The sequence below is a fragment of the Daucus carota genome, chromosome 9 (assembly GCF_001625215.2).
Source record: "Daucus carota subsp. sativus chromosome 9, DH1 v3.0, whole genome shotgun sequence".
Taxonomy (NCBI): Eukaryota; Viridiplantae; Streptophyta; class Magnoliopsida; order Apiales; family Apiaceae; genus Daucus; species Daucus carota.
This window is the reverse complement of record NC_030389.2, coordinates 28,816,334-28,834,262: the sequence shown is the minus strand read 5'-3', so window position 1 is coordinate 28,834,262 and position 17,929 is coordinate 28,816,334. Positions and strand designations below refer to the sequence as shown.

Sequence of the window (17,929 nt, the reverse complement as noted above, 5' to 3'; positions counted from 1 at the left end):
ATTTCATAAAATTATGGATTTTGTAGGGATTCCGTTTTTTGAAATCCCACCAAAAAATTAATGTGATTTGGAGGTATTCTGCTTGAATCCTAAAGAATCTATATAACTCTATTTTATGTCATTTTATCAAAAATGCCCATTAAATTTAAATCACATGCAATCCATTAAAATACATATATTAAAAACAATACATTAAAATGTCAACAGAATTGAATACACCGCCAGATTAATCTGTTATATTCTACGAAAATTCATAAATTGTTTATGAATTCAACATATATATATCTCTCTTCTATCAATGAGTAGAAAGATTATATGCATGAAAAAAATATGCAAAAGATTCTCCCTAGCTATAAATTCCATGAACACAACTGTTTTATTCAATAACTGTGAAATCTCATATACCTTATTATCTTTTTAAACTCATATAAACAATAAAAATCACAAATTACAGCTCATATATGCTATCAGCTGAGAGGCTATATACTTATCTCTTTCATTGTTTAGTTCACAGCAATAACATTTTCGCAGTGATGAGTAATTCAAACCAAAATGGTTTAACAAGCCCAATATCTACAGCTCCAGGGAGGCATGGAGGAGCTCCTCAATATTCATTCAATTCTGATGGGTCTTTAATGACCAACGGTGAGCCAGTGAATGGCATCAACAAAACAGTCATTCTTGAAATCCCTAGTGGATTTGATGTCATAAGTTGTGTGGTGCAATTTGCACTGCATTTCGGGCTTGCTGTAACTGTGCTTACTGGCCAGGGACTCATTTCTGAGGTTGATATTGCGTATCCACTCAATGCAATCCCTCCCCCATGCGTTTCTACAAGCTTCCAGATAATTTCGTTTTCTGGGGCTTACCGTTGTTTAAATGCTGCTTCTGGAAATATTATTAGTTGTTTCCATGTTCAATTTGCAGATGCCGCAGGTAATGTTATGGGAGGACAGATTCTCTCTCAGATGAAAGCATCAAGTGTTGTTACTCTTGTTCTTGCCGTTTCTACACAAGTCTGATGTTTTAATTCTTATCTCTCTAGTGTTGTTCTGCAGTGCAAGAGATCCACTAGCCATGTACTCTAATAAACTATCCAATTCAAATAAATCATTTTCAAATATTTATTCCTTATGTTTTTTATGATATACAACATTCCTTAATTATTAGTATATTTCATTTGGTATACACACAGAAAATACATATGGAAATCAATTATAAGTTACATAAATATCAATGAATACAATAAGAGAATATGGATTAAGATATATCCGGGGTGGCTTCCCTCAAAATGACTGCGTACGCATCATAAAATTTTGTGCAAATTACAATACTAAACAAACTTTAACTCAGTTTGTTGATTCTTGTATATACACACACCTATATTCTTTGTCCCTGCAATGAAATTAGAGGAGAGGAGGGGAAATTAGGGAATAGAGCAATGATGAAGACATGAGAAATCAGCTGTTCTGAAAGTATCTTATAATTAGTTTTTGCATCTTACCATGAAAATGGTTACGTCAGTGCAGCCAGTGGTGTATTTTAAACGCCAAGTCTTTCATATAAAAAGTGTTGGGTACAGAACTTGAAGAAAACAGAAGATTTTATTTTTCTTAATGATTTACATGTGCTGGTATAACAGTCTTTATATAGATAGACAAAATATCTAGACTCTTCCTAGAATTCATCATTAACTAGATACATAAATAATTTGGAGACTCTTGGTTTCATACACTGAACATTGATCATGACTCTAGGACTAGGACTAGGATATTCTAGATACTTGGTTTATAGGAATTACAAATTATATTTTTAACATCCCCTCGTAATTTGTAATTCTCACTGGTCTCTAAAGTATGCGAAGTTATTACTTGAGACTGACTTTGTGAGTATGTCTGCAACTTGCTCATTTGTACCAATGTAGTCCAACCGAATTTCTTCCTTTTGCAGTACCAAATTCCGAATGAAATGATAACGAAGTTTAATATGCTTGGTCTGACTATGAAAAATAGGGTTTTCAGTTATTGCTATGGCTGAATTGTTGTCGCGGTAAATAATAGTTGGTTCATTCTGGGCTTGCTCCAAGTCAAACAAAATCTGTCTTAACGAAACAGCTTCACATACATGATGTGTCTGTTGAAGAAACATATTCAGCTTCTGTGGAAGCTAGAGGTGTTGTTTTCTGTTTTTTTGATGACCAAGAAATAGCATTTGTTCCTAGAAAGAAAACATATCCAGATGTACTCTTGCCATCATCCAATGATCCTCCCCAATCACTATATGTATACCCAATCAGCCTATTATCTTCATTATAAACATACTTGAGACCATGACTTTTTGTACCCTTAAGATAGCGTAGAAACCGTTTTCCAACTGCATAGTGTATACGACTTGGATTATGCATGAATCTTGAAAGAAGGCTGACTGATTGTACAGTATTTGGGTACAGAACTTGAAGAAAACAGAAGAATTTGGGTGTATTGTTCTATTTAGATTCCAATGTTTGTCCATGTAATATTGAGAAGAAATACCAAAAATCACTATGGGAGAAATACATTGTGAGAAATACCAAATATTATTATAAGAGAAATGTCAAAAGTCGTCGCTCTTTTATGATTGGTAATAATTGCCATATTAATGTGCATAATTGCATTATATAGTAGATTGTATATGCATATATAAGAATCATTTGGTGACCATTATGCAGGTCAAATTTCCAACACATGTTTAATTAAATTTGTTTGCTTGAGGCATTTGTGTTAAAAATCTGCTATCGTTATTAATATTGTGGTCATTATCTACTTAGCACTCACCTCTAGTATCACTCTTTATTTCTTCATCAATTTTAAACTGTGCTCATATTTACAAAGATTGTGTGCTCGTATGTATCGTTTGAGCTGTATTGTTCTTTTCTTAATTCTAAAGATTTCATGCGTATTGTTCTATTTAGATTCCAAAGTTTGTCCATATAATATGGATTGATCTTTTCATGTATACTTTCTATTATTTTTAAAGTTACATGAACTATTTCTAATAATTCTCTAGAAGAGAAAATGTGCAAAGAGCTCAGAGATATATAAGCACACTCCAACCAAGGAAAGAAACCAAAAGCATTGATCGGTAAAATCATATTATAACATTGGGAAGTTTTGTGATGTGAATATATATGGACAGATATCCGAACCCTTTAAAGGAATAGAACATTTTGAAGATTACATGCATTAAAATCCATTAATATTGATAGGAGGATATATATGTGCATGTGTATTTGATAATGTTAACTAAAATATATCTTAAAAATATATAAATATGATCTTTTCAATAGCATGAAGGCTGTATTTTTCCTCCGTATAGAATTTAAGTAAATAACCTATAACAAGTCAATAATTCATGCAAAGAGGACACACTTAAAGAATAAATTTATTGTCAAAATTTCGCATTAAAATATGTTTACATTGAGTGTAGACTCTGATTCCAAGGAATAGATATAATGTATTCCTGTGAAGTACTATGTGTCATTTGTAGAAATGTTAACCAAGTCCTTTTCTTTTCTCTAAAAAAGTATTGGTAGAAATACCATATGTTCTTGCACACGTTGGTGTGTATAGTATTGATTTGGTATGTATTCTTCACACATTCTTCACCCTGCTATACTGCACCCTCTTTTACTTTTTTTCTGGAATGATGACTGTTGTGGTGACTCCAAAAGCCGACATTGCTGAAATCATTGCTGCTGCATTTTTTGCATTACAGAATATTTAGGATTTTTATTATCCCTAGGCCAGTAAGTTCTTTGATACTCTTTAGCATGTATATACATTCTAGAGAAGCATGAAAATGTATGCAATAGTTAAGCAAACCTTTTTTTCTATTTAATTTTGACAACAAATGTTGAAACGATATTCATATGTATGTCTTTTATTTTTTAATATTTTACATTTTTTTTCCTTCAGCGGGGTAAATTGAGCAATACCAAATATAACTATGGGACAAATGTCAAAAATGGTCGCATTTTTATGATCGGTAATAGTTGCCATATTAATATGCATGAATTGTATATATAGTAGAATATTGTATATGTACATATAAGAATCATTTGGTGACAATGTTGCACGTCAAATTTCCAACACATGTTTAATTAAATTTACTTTAGTTCAGGCATTCGGTTAAAAATCTGCTATTGCGGTTATTATCTACTCGGCACTCACCTTCACCAACAAATCTAGTATCACTCTTTATTTCTTCATTAAATTTTAAATTATTCTCATATTTACAAAGACTGTGTGCTCTTATGTACCGTCTGTTGTGTAGTGTTCTATTCTTAATCCTGAAGATTTGAGATGTATTGTTCTTATTAGATTCCAAAGTTTGTCCATATAATATGGATTGATGTTTTCATGTATATTTTCAATAATTTTTAAAGTTACATGAAATGTTTCAAATAATTTTCTAGAAGAGAAAATGTGCAGAGAGCTCGCAGATAAATCATGGAGCAGCTTTGAAAAGAAAGAAAAATCAAGAAGGATGTAATTCATTCTAGAGAACCAAATAAACACAATGCAACCACGGAAAGAAACAAAAAGCATTGATTGGTAAATGACATAACATTGGGAACCCGAACCCTTTAAAGGAATTGAACATTCTTAACATTACATGCATTAAAATTCGTTAATAGTGATGAGAGGTTTTATATGTGCATGTGTATTTTATAATATTAACTAAAATATATCTTAAATATATATAATATGGTCGTTTCTACAACGTGAAGCTGTGTATTTTTTCTTTGTATAGAATATAAGTAAATAACCTATAATAAGTAAGTTATTCATGCAAAAAGGACACACTTAAAAAATAAATCTATTGTCAACATTTTCAATTAAAATATGTTTGCATTTAGTAGACTCCGACTCCTAGGAATAGATATCACCTATTGGTGTGCTTTAGTACTCCTGGGTGATTTGTAGTATTACCGTCATGACTTAACAATGGCTGGGTCTTTCCCTTTATAAACTCTCATTAGGAGGCTGTATTGCATCTCTATCTCATGTTGGAATTAATGCACTTTCACATTCATGTATCTCTAGTATTTTCTAGTAAGATTTGTTTTAATTATATTTTCATGAACATAGTATTCAGATCATCTGGGATTCATTGAATTTGATATCTACAATTATTCTAGAAACATCTGTAAGGTCATATATATTACATTGTACTTCTTCAGCATGAATATATACAAAATCACAAGTTTCATATAGATATTAAGAGCTCTGCAGTAGCAACTCAATAAAAATTCCTACAAATTGGCATCAGAGCAGTGTTTCGATTCCAAACTGGGATTAAAATAAGAAGTTAAGTATGGCGTCTACTTCAGTTCCTAGTGGTGAGTCCCAGTCATCTTTAATTCCCTTCTTTGATGGTGAAGATTATGACTACTGGAAGATAAAAATGAAGACTGTTCTACGGGCTGAAGGCTTGTGGAATATCGTGGAGAAAGGCTTTGCAGAACCTGCTGACGAGGCTAGCTTGACAGAAGCAGAATTAAAGAAAATTGAAGCATTTCGAAGCCAAGATGCCACAGCACTAAGCAAGCTTCAGATAGGTGTCACAAAACTAATTTTTTCAAGGATTTCAAGGGCAAATACGACAAAAGAAGCATGGGAAATCCTCGAGACTGAATTTCATGGAGATGAGAAGGTGAGAAGTATCAATCTTCAAGCTCTTAAAAAAGATTTTGAGAATCTAAAATTGAAGGATTCTGAAAATATTCAAAGTTATCATGCTCGAGTAATGGAAATTGTGAACCAAATGAGAACTTATGATGATGATATATCTGACCAACATGTTGTGGAGAAAATCTTGATCAGTTTGACGGACAAGTATGAATATATTGTTGCTGTTATTGAAGAAACTAAAGATCTCACCAAGTTGTCATTAAAAGAATTGATGGGTTCTCTCCAAGCACATGAAAAGAGAAGATTTAAACAAACGGAGCAAACAGAGAATGCATTTCAGTCAAAGACAAAGGTGAAGGCGCAACCATTTACAAGGAAGGATGGTTACAATCAGGAGCAGAAAAAGGCTGATTGGAGGAAAAAGAATGAATATTTTAACAGCAACAAGAAGGTAGAAAACAATGACAGAGGTACAAGCTTTAACTCTAAACTATTCTGCAAAATTTGCAAAAAGACTAGTCATATGACATCTAAATGCTGGTTTAAGAGGAAACCACAATGTCATTATTGTAATAGATTTGGTCACCTCGAGAAAGATTGCAGATTTAAATTTCAGGAAAGAGCAAATTTTAATGAAGAAAAGGTGGATAACAAAGAGGAAGATTGTTTATTTTATGCGTGTCATTCTAGTCACCATGAAGATAATAATGTTTGGTTCCTCGATAGTGGCTGCAGCAATCATATGTGTGAAAATGAAAATATTTTTGTGCACCTGGATACTACATTAAATCCAAAGGTGAGAATGGGAAATGGGACAGTAGCTGAAGCTGAAGGCAAAGGGACAATTGCTGTTAAAACAAAATCAGGTGTAAAATATATTCGTGATGTTCTTCTTGTTCTAGATTTGAAGGAAAATTTGTTAAGTGTTGGACAGCTTATGGAGCATGGTTATTCTCTTGTTTTTGAAGATAACTTTTGCAAGATTTTTGACAAGAAGAACGACAATCAGGACATTGCTCAAGTAAAAATGGAGAGCAACAGAAACTTTCCTATAACATTCGACTACAAAGCTTTAAAGGCTGATGTTGTTGAAGAGTCATGGCTTTGGCACAAGATATTTTGTCACCTGAACTTTCAGGGATTAAAGCTTCTCAAGCAAAGAAACATGGTGGACGGACTACCGGAATTACAAAGTAAGATGGATCCTTGTGAAGGTTGTATCATGGGAAAACATCACAGAATTCCATTTCCTAAAGGGAAGTCATGGAGAGCTAGGAAACGTCTAGAGCTTATACATACCGATATTTGTGGCCCAATGAAGACTCCATCTTTGGGACAACAAAGGTACTTTATCATTTTTATTGACGATTTTACAAGAATGACTTGGATTTACTTTTTGAAGGAGAAGTCAGAAGTTTTCACTGTGTTCAAGAGATTTAAAGCTCTTGTAGAAAAGCAATCAGGTTCTAGTATAAAGTGCATTCGAAGCGATAGAGGAGGAGAACATACATCTAAAGAATTTGAAGAATATTGCAAAGACGAAGGAATTTGGAAGCAACTAACAGCTGGATATAGTCCGCAGCAAAACGGAGTTGCTGAGCGGAAAAATAGAACCATTATTGAAATGAGCAGATCCATGATGAATGAAAAAGGGCTCCCAAAAAAGTTTTGGGCAGAAGCTACAAACACGGCTGTATATATCCTTAATAGGTGTCCCACGAAAGCTGTACAGAACATGACACCTTTGGAAGCATGGAGTGGTGAAAAACCTTCTGTAAGTCATTTTAAAATTTTTGGTTGTGTTTGTTATGCCCATATTCCAACAGAGAAGCGTACTAAATTAGATGATAAAAGTACAAAATGCATTTTTATCGGATATAGTCTTGAGACTAAATTAGCATACAGACTTTATAATGTCAAAACTAACAAACTGATTGTCAGTAGAGATGTTTTATTTGATGAAAAAGCAGCCTGGGATTAGAGAGAAAAACAAGAGGACCATATCAGTCATCCTAATTCCTCAATAATAAGTGAAGAATGTGAAGAAAGTGGCGAAAGAGAAGTACAAGCTCATACCTCAGAATATTAATTGGAGGATGATAATGAATCTCCACCAAGAAAATGGAGGCGATTAAGCGACATCTATCAGACCTGTAATTTTGTTGTTGGTGAACCAGAAACCTTTGAAGAAGCAGTGAAGCATGATGTATGGCAACAAGTAATGGAAGAAGAAATGCATATGATTGAGAAAAATAAAACATGGGAGCTGGTAGACAAGCGTGAAGGAAGAGAAAATATCGGTCTAAAGTGGATTTACAAGACTAAGTTAAATCAAAATGGAGAAATACAGAAACATAAGGCGAGACTAGTCACTAAAGGGTTCACACAAAAGGCTGGTATTGATTTTTCAGAGACATTCTCACCTGTGGCAAGGCTAGAAACTATAAGAACCTTGATTGCTCTTGCAGCACAAAAGAGATGGAAAATTTCTCAGCTTGATGTTAATTCAGCTTCCTTAAACGGAAAGCTGGATGAGGAAATTTATGTTGAGCAACCGCAAGGTTTCGTGGTAGAAGGGGGAGAAAATAAAGTATTAAAACTCAAAAAGGCCCTTTATGGTCTAAAACAATCGCCTCGAACTTGGTACAAAGAAATTGATACTTACCTCTTGAAAAATGGATTTCAAAGAAGTAAGAGTGAGGCAACCTTATATTGTAAAGAAAAATGGAAGCAATATTCTGATTGTGTGTCTCTATGTTGACGATCTCATCTTTACAGGAAACGATGACAAAATGATGCAAAGCTTTAAAGAACACATGATGAAGGCATATGAGATGAGTGATTTAGGGCTGCTTCACTACTTTTCGGGTATCGATGTAACTCAGAAGGCAGAAGGGATTTTTGTCTCACAAAAGAGGTATGCAAAAAGTATTCTTGAAAAATTTAATATGTCAAATTGCAAGCCTGTTTCTACACCATTAGTTGTTAGTGAAAAGTTATCAAGTATCACTTCATCCGGGATGCAGTTGAAGAAGGTGAAATTAGACTACAGTATTGCAAGTCTCAAGAACAACTCGCTGATATTTTTACAAAAGCCCTCCCCAAAGAGAAGTTCTTCTATCTACGAGATCGCATTGGAGTTGTCAAACAAGTGCATTAAGGGGGAGTGTTGGAATTAATGCACTTTCACATTCATGTATCTCTAGTATTTTCTAGTAAGATACTACTAATGACTATCTACCACCACCACACACCTCATTTGCTACCATCATGGAGCTCCTACAACTATAATTGATCATCAATAATCAACCACTAATAACAATCATAAGGAAATTATCATAATTTTTAAAAATAAATTTGATGATATTACTGCATAAAATAGTGATTAACAACATATAAACTTGTGATTTCTGTAGTTATAAACGGTGATAGAAGGAATGGTTTCTAGTTTCTAAAATAACTTTGGTTTCTATGTGATCACTTGCCTATATATATATAATTGTGTATCTCGTAACCTCATCAATAAAAAATATTATTATCGCGCGCACTTGTTATTTCCTCGTCACGGTACTTAAAATATATAATTAAGTTATTAAATATTTCTTGCGTCAGTGTAACTTTAATCAAAGATTAATTATGTTAATATAAATATTAATCACGCCTATTCATAAATAGTAATTTTTTGACAATTAAAAAATAAAGTTATTAAATAATAATTACATACTTGAGAATTTGGGATTGTTACCTCTCCATAATTATTTTTCCTTTGTGGAGTATAATCTACGAGATTTTGATAGAGTATACTGTATACTTGAATTCTTTTGGTGGATATCAAATATATGATTTTCTTCATTGTTATTTTTTTTCCCGAACATAATCTACGAGATTTTTGTAGAGTATACTTGAATAATTTAGGACGAATATTATACTTTAAGGGGGTGTATTCGATTGGGATTTTAAAAGATTTTTTTCATTCATGAAATCCGAGTGTATTCAATTGGGATTATTTAAAATCTATTAAAATCTTGGAATATTCAATTGAGATTTTAAATTATGCTACTGGTGGTATTCAATTAGGATTTGAAATTATGCTTAAAAATCCTATGATATTCAATTGAGATTGTTTAAAATTTTATTAAAATCTGAAGGCTGATGGATTTTTTTTGGATTAAATAAAATTAGGGATTTTGTGGGATTGGTTAGTGTATTTTATGTTTTTTGAAATCACACCAAAATCAATGAGATTTTGAAGGATTGTGCTTAAATCGTAAAAAAATTATATCAACTCTATGGCAATTTATCAAGAACCCACATAAAATCAAAATCAAATACAATCAATTAAAATCCATATATTAAAAACAATCAATTAAAATCTCAACCAAATACATGGCCAGAGTTTGCATAGAATTAAAATCTGTTATATTCTATAAAAATTCATAAATTCTTTATTAAGAATTCAGTACATATATATCTCTTCTATCACTGAATGAGTGGAAAGATTATATATGTGAAAAAAATATGCAAAAGATTGTCTCTAGCTATAAATTCCATGAACACAGCTGTTTTATTCAATAACTGTGAAATCTCATATCCCTTATTATCTTTTTAAACTCATATAAACAACAAAAATCACAAATTACAGCTCATATTGCTATCAGAGAGGTTTATCATGAACATCTATAAATTGCTCGCCTCCTAGTGCAACACCCTATATATACTTATCTCTTTCATTGTTTAGTTGACAGCAATAACATTTTCTCAGTGATGAGTAATTCAAACCAACATTGTTTAACAAACCCAATATCTACAACTCCAGGGAGGCATGGAGGAGCTCCTCATTATTCGTTCAATTATGTGTCCAGAAGCAGCATTTGAACAACGGTAAGTTCTCGAAAATGAAATTATCTGGTAGCATGTAGAACTGCACTGTAGACGGATTGCACCCTGTGAATACGCAACATCGACATCAGAAATGAGTCCCTGCAGGCCAGTAAGCACACTTACAAAAAGCCCAGAATAAGGATTTAAGGATTTGTGTTCAGAATCTGCTATCGTTAGTTATATATTTATGCAGAAGAGTAGCCAGGGACACATTTCTGTTGTTGATGTTGCGTATCCACTAGGTGCAATCCCGTGCGTTTCTACAAGCTTCCAGATGATTTCCAATTCTGGGACTTATAGTTGTTTGTAATGCTGCTTCTGGACACATTATTAGTTGTTTTCATTTTCAATTTGCAGATGCTGCAGGTAATTTTATGGGAGGAAGGGTGGTCTTTCACATGAAAGCAGCAAGTATTGTTACGCTTGTACTTGCCGTTTCTACAGAAGTCTGATGTTTTAATTTTATTATCTCTAGCGTTGTTCTGCAGTGCAAGAGATCCGCTAGCCATGTACACTGATAAACCATCGGGTTCAAATAAATCATTTTCAAATATTTGTTCCTTATGTTTTTCAAGCTGATACATACTTTTCCGTATGTGCATCACTTTATTCTTGCAATGATTTATTGCATTTAGTATACACATAGATAATACATTTAGAAGTAATCTATATATCTGACGTGGCGTATTCTAAATCTCTTATTCTAATTTTCCTCAATTTTGTTAGGATCATGTGCTTACGAGTGCGCTAAAAGCCGGAGCTTTTAAAGAAGATGCAACATTATTTCCTTATACTTAGGACATTAATTACAAGCGCCTCGTGCTGGACACAGAGCCCATAATATCCCCAACAATCCCCCCCGAGCATTTGCCTATAAGGATGCCTTCCTTGGGTTTCGAGCTTTTAGAGAAGGTGCAACCTTACTTCCTTATACATAACATATTACAAGCGCATCGTGTTCATGTTTATATAACTAGGTAGATGCTGGACACAGAGCCCATGATATCCCAACAATCCCCCCAAGTCAAGCTTCACAGCAAAGAAGTGTCTTGATCTAGTTAATGCGGATCTCTGTTGTCCCATCTCGCCATCAACGCCATCTGGAAACAAATATATTCTCTTGTTAGTCGATGATTCACTACAAGAAAACTGTTAATAAACATCACACATGAGACATCAGTCACTTCGGCCACTGATGTCTAAAGTATCATAGACATCGTCCATTTTTTATTTGATGTCCATATAGTTTTAAAACATCGCAGATTTCGAAACCGATGTCTTAAGTTCAAATATTAAAATTAAGCGCGCTGCCTCCCAATTTTTTTCCCCCCTTAGCTGAAAATCCCCTCCTTAATGTTTTTTCTTTCCCTCTAACACATACATTCAGACAAACTAAAGCCTAAAAACTAAAAACTAAAAATAGAAAAACACTCAAACCTCTCTCTCTCGACTCTCTCTCACTCACACCTCTCTCTCTCGACTCTCTCTCACTCACACCTCTCTCTCGACGATCTCCGCGCCGCTCCTCCTCTCTCCACCTCAGCTCCGCTCTCAGCTCCGCTCACCACCTCCTCCGCTCTCAGCTCTCTCTCGCCACTCTCGACCTCCGCTCGCAGCTCTCTCTCCGCCGCTCTCTTAGCTCTCTCTGCTCATCTCTCTCTCTCTGTTTCAAGGTTTGTCTCTTCTCTTCTGCTTATAACTTGAGGCCCCATAGTTTTGTGAATCAAAATCCGAGTTCTTAAAATTGGGGGTTTTATGAAATTGAAACCCTAATTTTGTTATTTGTTTTGTTAATTGATACTGGGTTCTCGTTGTAGCTTTATTTAAGCTAATTGGTATTTATTTTTTGAATTTATTTATTTTGTCAAAAACCCTAGTTCTGGTTGTTATTTGTTACTTGTTTATATGTTTTTAGGATAAGTTTGTGGATAGTTACCATGTATTACACGACTGCAGTTTGTATAGTGTGGGGTTAAATTATATGTGCATTTGATTAAATGAATGTAGGTTGTTGTTGTAAGTTTGGTTGATGTAGGCTAAATGAAATATAGGTCATAAGATATACATAATAATATTTAATCATAAAATTAGGTCTGAATTTTAGTGACATACCAGGTGGTTTCAAATGGACAAGTCTTGGATAAAGGCAGATAGAGATTCCTTACAGTATGAAATTGGTGTAGAAAATTTCTTGATTTTCGCGGAGGAAAATGCTAAAAACCCAAAGAAGATACGTTGCCCCTGTTCACGTTGTGCTAACTTCAAAAAAACTTCTGTCAATGCAATCAGGGGTCATCTATATGAATCTGGGTTTAGTTTAGGGTATTTGGATTGGATTTGGCATGGGGAAGAGGTTGGTAACTTTATTAACTCACATGCGGGTAGTTCTTGCCCTGCTAAAATTCCAACACACGTTAGCGAAACGGTTAAAGTATGTGAAGCAGCCTATAATGATGGAGAATGCGATAATGAATCAGATGACTTTATGAGGTTTGTTTCCGATGCGGAACAACCTCTTTTTGAGGGAAGTGAGTGCACCAAACTAGAGTTAGTCTTGAAATTACATAATTGGAAGGCTAGGTTTGGAGTTAGTGATAAGGCCTTCAATGATCTTCTTGAATCTGTTGGCTCGTTTCTTCCTAAAGGTAATGTGCTTCCGCCAAATATGTATGAAGCGAAGAAAACCTTGACTGATTTAGGACTTGAGTATGTTAAATTCCATGCTTGTCCAAATGACTGTGTATTATACAGGGGTCCAGTTCTCGAGTCTTTAGATGAGTGTCCAAAGTGCCAAATTTCTCGCTGGAAAATTGCAAAAGACGATAAAGTTAGGATTAACGTTCCAGCAAGAGTTATGTGGTATTTTCCGATAATCCCCAGATTCAAACGGCTTTTTAAATCTGCTGATACTGCTAAATTAATGAGTTGGCATGCGAATAATCGATCTAAAGATGGAAAGATGCGTCATCCATCTGATTCCCCTTCTTGGAGAAATGTAGATAGTAGGTGGCCTGAGTTTGGAAGTGAGGACAGAAATATACGCTTAGGATTAGCGACAGATGGTATAAATCTATATAATAATGGATTAAACAATCGGTACAGCTGTTGGCCAGTTATGTTAGTAACATATAATCTTCCTCCATGGTTATGCATGAAGAGGAAGTTTATGATGTTAACAACATTGATTTCTGGCCCGCACGAGCCTGGAAATAATATTGACATATATCTACAGCCATTAATCGATGATTTAAAAAAATTATGGGAGGAGGGTGAACCAAATGTTTATGATGCACATAGTAAATCCTAATTCACTCTCAAGGCAGTTCTAATGTGGACAGTAAATGATTTCCCGGGATACGCAAATCTGTCACGCTGCATAAATAAGGGTTATATGGCTTGTCCAATCTGTGGTGATCAAACTGTGGCTAAATATTTAAATCATAGTAGGAAAATGTGTTACCTAGGTCATCGTCGATATTTAGACCGTCATCATCCTTATAGGAGGCAGCGAATGGCTTTTGATGGAGAACAAGAACTTGGTGATGCACCTGAGCCACTCAGTGGAGAAGAAGTGTTGGCGCAACAACAGAAACTTGAATTCAGTTTTGGGAAAGGGGGAAAGTCGAAAAAGGTGGAGTATGCATGGAAGTAAAAATCAATTTTTTTGAGTTAGAATATTGGAAGTTTCACCACGTTCGTCATTGTTTAGATGTTATGCACATCAGGAAGAACGTGTGTGATAACATAATTGGGACACTACTTAACCTGAAATTCAAGACTAAGGACAGCGTTGCCTCTCGTCTTGATATGGTTGAGATGGGTGTAAGGCCTGATTTAGCTCCTGAAATAGGAGAAAAGAGGACATACTTACCTCCTGCCCCTTTTACTTTGTCTAGAAAAGAAAAGAAAAATAATGTTGGGATCATTGTCCAATATGAAACTACCATATGGACATGCATCCAATATTAAAAATTGTGTCTCAATGCCTGATTTGAAGTTGTATGGGCTGAAGTCCCATGATTGTCATGTCCTCCTCCAACAGTTACTACCGGTTTGTATTCGTTCCGTGCTTCCGAAAAATGTAAGGGTAAGTATAATCAGATTATGCTTTTTCTTCAACTCTTTGTGCAACAAAGTCGTAGATGTGTCCAGATTGAGTAAACTCCAATCAGATGTGATTCTGACCTTGTGCGAGTTGGAAAAAATATTCCCTCCATCATTTTTTGATGTGATGATACATCTAACAGTCCACTTAGTAAGGGAATTGCGTTTATGTGGCCCGGTTTTTTATAGGTGGATGTTTCCATTTGAACGATTTAATAAAATATTGAAGAGTTATGTACGGAATCGATTTTATCCGGAAGGTTGTATAGCTGAAGGTTATATTAAAGAAGAATCAATTGAATTTTGCACGGGGTTCTTTACCGAGAGTAGCAGAACTGCTGGTCTTGACAAAGATGAAAATTTTTCTGGTCCAGTTGGTGGCGTGACAATGAAGTCGGTGGCAGAAAAGGAACGAGATGAGGCACATCTCACAGTCGTCCTTAATAATATTGAAGTGGAAGCATATATTAAGTAAGTAAATTATTTATACGTAGTATTTCTTATAAGTCCTGTAGTAGTCCCTTTTTATAATGGTTTTTTCTTATTTAATGTAATTATGATCAGGTTGCATAAGGAATATTTGGAAAGAATTTACGAAGGAAAAAAGAAGGGTGCACAATGGCTATTGGGAGAGCACAATCGACAATTTGCAGACTCGTTTCATCAGACAGTTGGGTGACATTCTTCTCCTATTTTATTTCAATTTTATTCAATTTGTGATTTACTTGATATCAACTTATAGGCCTTATGACTTTATGTGCAGGTGAGTACAGAAATCAGTGACGGGAAAGCCATTTCAGAAACAATAAGATGGTTGGCAGGAAAACCATCTTATTCAGTGTTGACTTATGAAGGCTATGTGGTTGACGGGGTCCGATACCACACAAAGGAGCGAGATAATGCTAGGGTAGTTCAAAACAGTGGCGTGTCATTAGTTGCTAGGACAGTCCAAGTGTCCAGTGCTAAGGATATAAATCCTATAGAGGGTGATTTAACATTTTATGGCATTATAGAAGAAATATAGGAGTTAGACTACCACGCATTCAAGGCCCCTTTATTTTTGTGTACATGGGCATCAAATGATAGAGGTATCAAGTCCGATGATCTTGGCTTTACACTCGTGAACTTCAATCGACCAGGCCACAAGAAGGACAAATATGTCTCTGTTGATCAAGTCAACCAAGTATTTTATGTTGAGGATCCATGTGATGCTCATTGGTCAGTTGTGTTATCATCGACAACTAGAGATTATCATGCCCTGTATGACGAAGATGTTCCAGAGCAGATATCGTGGAATCCTCCCCCGTTCTGTTGCCATATCCCGATATGTGACCCTACTATTAGTGTTGATGCAACTGTTAGTAATAAAAGAGAAAATGTAGAGGGGATTTGGGTTAAGCAGTGATAGGTGTCTATATATTTAGCAATATAGTCATCTGCAATATAGCAATATGTACTTGTTTGAATTGTACTTGTTAAATTTAGCAATATGTACTTGATTGAATTGTATCTGTTAAATTTAGCAATATGTACTTGTTTGAATTGTTTGCATTGTAATTGTTTGAATTTTCTCTGCATTTTACATTATAGCTGTGATTGAATTTTGCATATTGTTTGAAATATGCATATTGTTTGAATTTGGCATTTTATTTGAGTTACTGTGGACTTATAATGTGTGTGTGTTATTTGTGCAGATTGAAACATGGCACCTAAAAAGCAAAGGAAAACACAGAAGGCTGGTAATGCAAGTGGAGACACTAAACTGCTGGAGAATGAGATCACAGCATCACAAATCCAAGAAAACCAAGAATTGCAGGCATCAGAACCTCAACAAGCTGGATCAGAGCAACTAACTGTTAACACAACTGGGACAGTTGTAAAAAAATCTGGAGGTAAGCGCGGGGTATGCGCAATGTACAAAGTAATTGTGAAGAAGGCTCATGGGAAAAAGTCTAAAGTCACTTGTGATGAGTATGGAATGCCTAACGGGGAAACAAGGGCCCGATTGCAGTCCTACATCGGTATGTTGGCGAGGACTACAGTTCCAATCAATATTGAGAGTTGGCCCAAGGTTGATCCTGAATTAAAAGCGAAGATTTGGATGGATATTCAGGTACTTTGTAATAATGCTTTAGTTTGTAATAATGCATTTCTATATTCACATTTTTAACGTAATATTAAAATTCATATCTTATTTGTGTATTTTCCAGTCGACATTTAAAATAGGTCCACATTGTGAGGACATTGTCTTAAAGTCTGCTGGCTCGAAATGGCGACAATTTAAAACTGATTTGACGAGGAAGTTTGTGCTGCCATTTGTTGGAGACAAGAAAAAGTTGAGTAAGCCACCAAGGAGATATGCTTATGTTAGCAAGTCCACCTGGAAGCGATTTGTGAAACAGAGGACAAATTCTGCCTGGACGGTATAATTTGTTGCACTCTTAATTTTGCTACTCAATTTTCTGTTCACTTTACTATTTTACACATATATGACATGTAATTTGCTGATGTTGTTCTTAGAAAATCAATGAAGCACAAAGCAACAGGGTTTCTCAAAGAAAGTATCATCACCGCTTGTCCAGGAAGGGTTATATAGGTTTAAAAGAAGATGAAGTAAGAACACTTTTATCTCTGCACAGTTATCATGGATTTTAACAACTTAACAACTTTTTATGGAAAATGCAATTTAACAGATCAAAAAAGGCAAGTTGGAGCCAGGTGTCGTACCAGATAGAGCCATTTTAATGAAAATGGCTCGTAAGCAAAAAATTGACGAAGAGGTCGATGAGGTTGAAGAGGTTAAAGAGGTCGATGAGGTCGACGAGGTTTCAGAGGTCGATGATGAATTTGTTGTTGTATGCAAAAAAATTGTAAGCTTTCTAAATTATATTTGCATACTAGCTAGTAGGGCCATCAATTATAATTAAAATATAAATTTCTTGATTTTTTGACCAATTCTGTTTCTTTTATGTCAATAGGATGATTTGTTGGAAAAGAAAAAGGTAGGTGAATTAGAGTTCTATGGAGCTGAAGATGTTCTTACCACAGCTTTGGAGAGTCAAGAGCATTCCGGAAAGGTCCGGGTTGTTGGAGGGTACATAACCCCAAAACAATACTTTAAGCTGCCGAGAGAGAAAAAAATTCGAATCACAAAGGAAGAGTTGATGGCCCGTGATCGGCAAAGGGATGAAAAGACGGAGAAAAAGATGCAGGCTCTTGAGGCAGAGATTGCTCAGTTAAAGGCAATGTTTGCTTCAAGTGTTGGTCCTCAG

General features: G+C 34.9%; 2 protein-coding genes across 2 annotated transcripts; both read left to right on the top strand.

The window, feature by feature from the left end:
• Window positions 1-533: 533 nt before the first annotated feature.
• Window positions 534-1,022, top strand: LOC135149579 (AT-hook motif nuclear-localized protein 23-like). Its single transcript, XM_064085320.1, has one exon. The coding sequence runs from the start codon at window positions 534-536 to the stop codon at window positions 1,020-1,022; it is 489 nt and encodes a 162-aa protein (XP_063941390.1).
• An 11,656-nt stretch (window positions 1,023-12,678) lies between these two features.
• LOC108203745 (uncharacterized) lies at window positions 12,679-13,860 on the top strand. The gene has a single exon (XM_017372875.2). The coding sequence runs from the start codon at window positions 12,679-12,681 to the stop codon at window positions 13,858-13,860; it is 1,182 nt and encodes a 393-aa protein (XP_017228364.2).
• The last annotated feature ends 4,069 nt before the right edge of the window (window positions 13,861-17,929 follow it).

What these genes read in the sequence shown, in the direction of transcription:
- LOC135149579 (XM_064085320.1), top strand. Translation starts at nt 534, where the DNA reads ATGAGTAATTCAAACCAAAATGGTTTAACAAGCCCAATATCTACAGCT.
- LOC108203745 (XM_017372875.2), top strand. Translation starts at nt 12,679, where the DNA reads ATGGACAAGTCTTGGATAAAGGCAGATAGAGATTCCTTACAGTATGAA.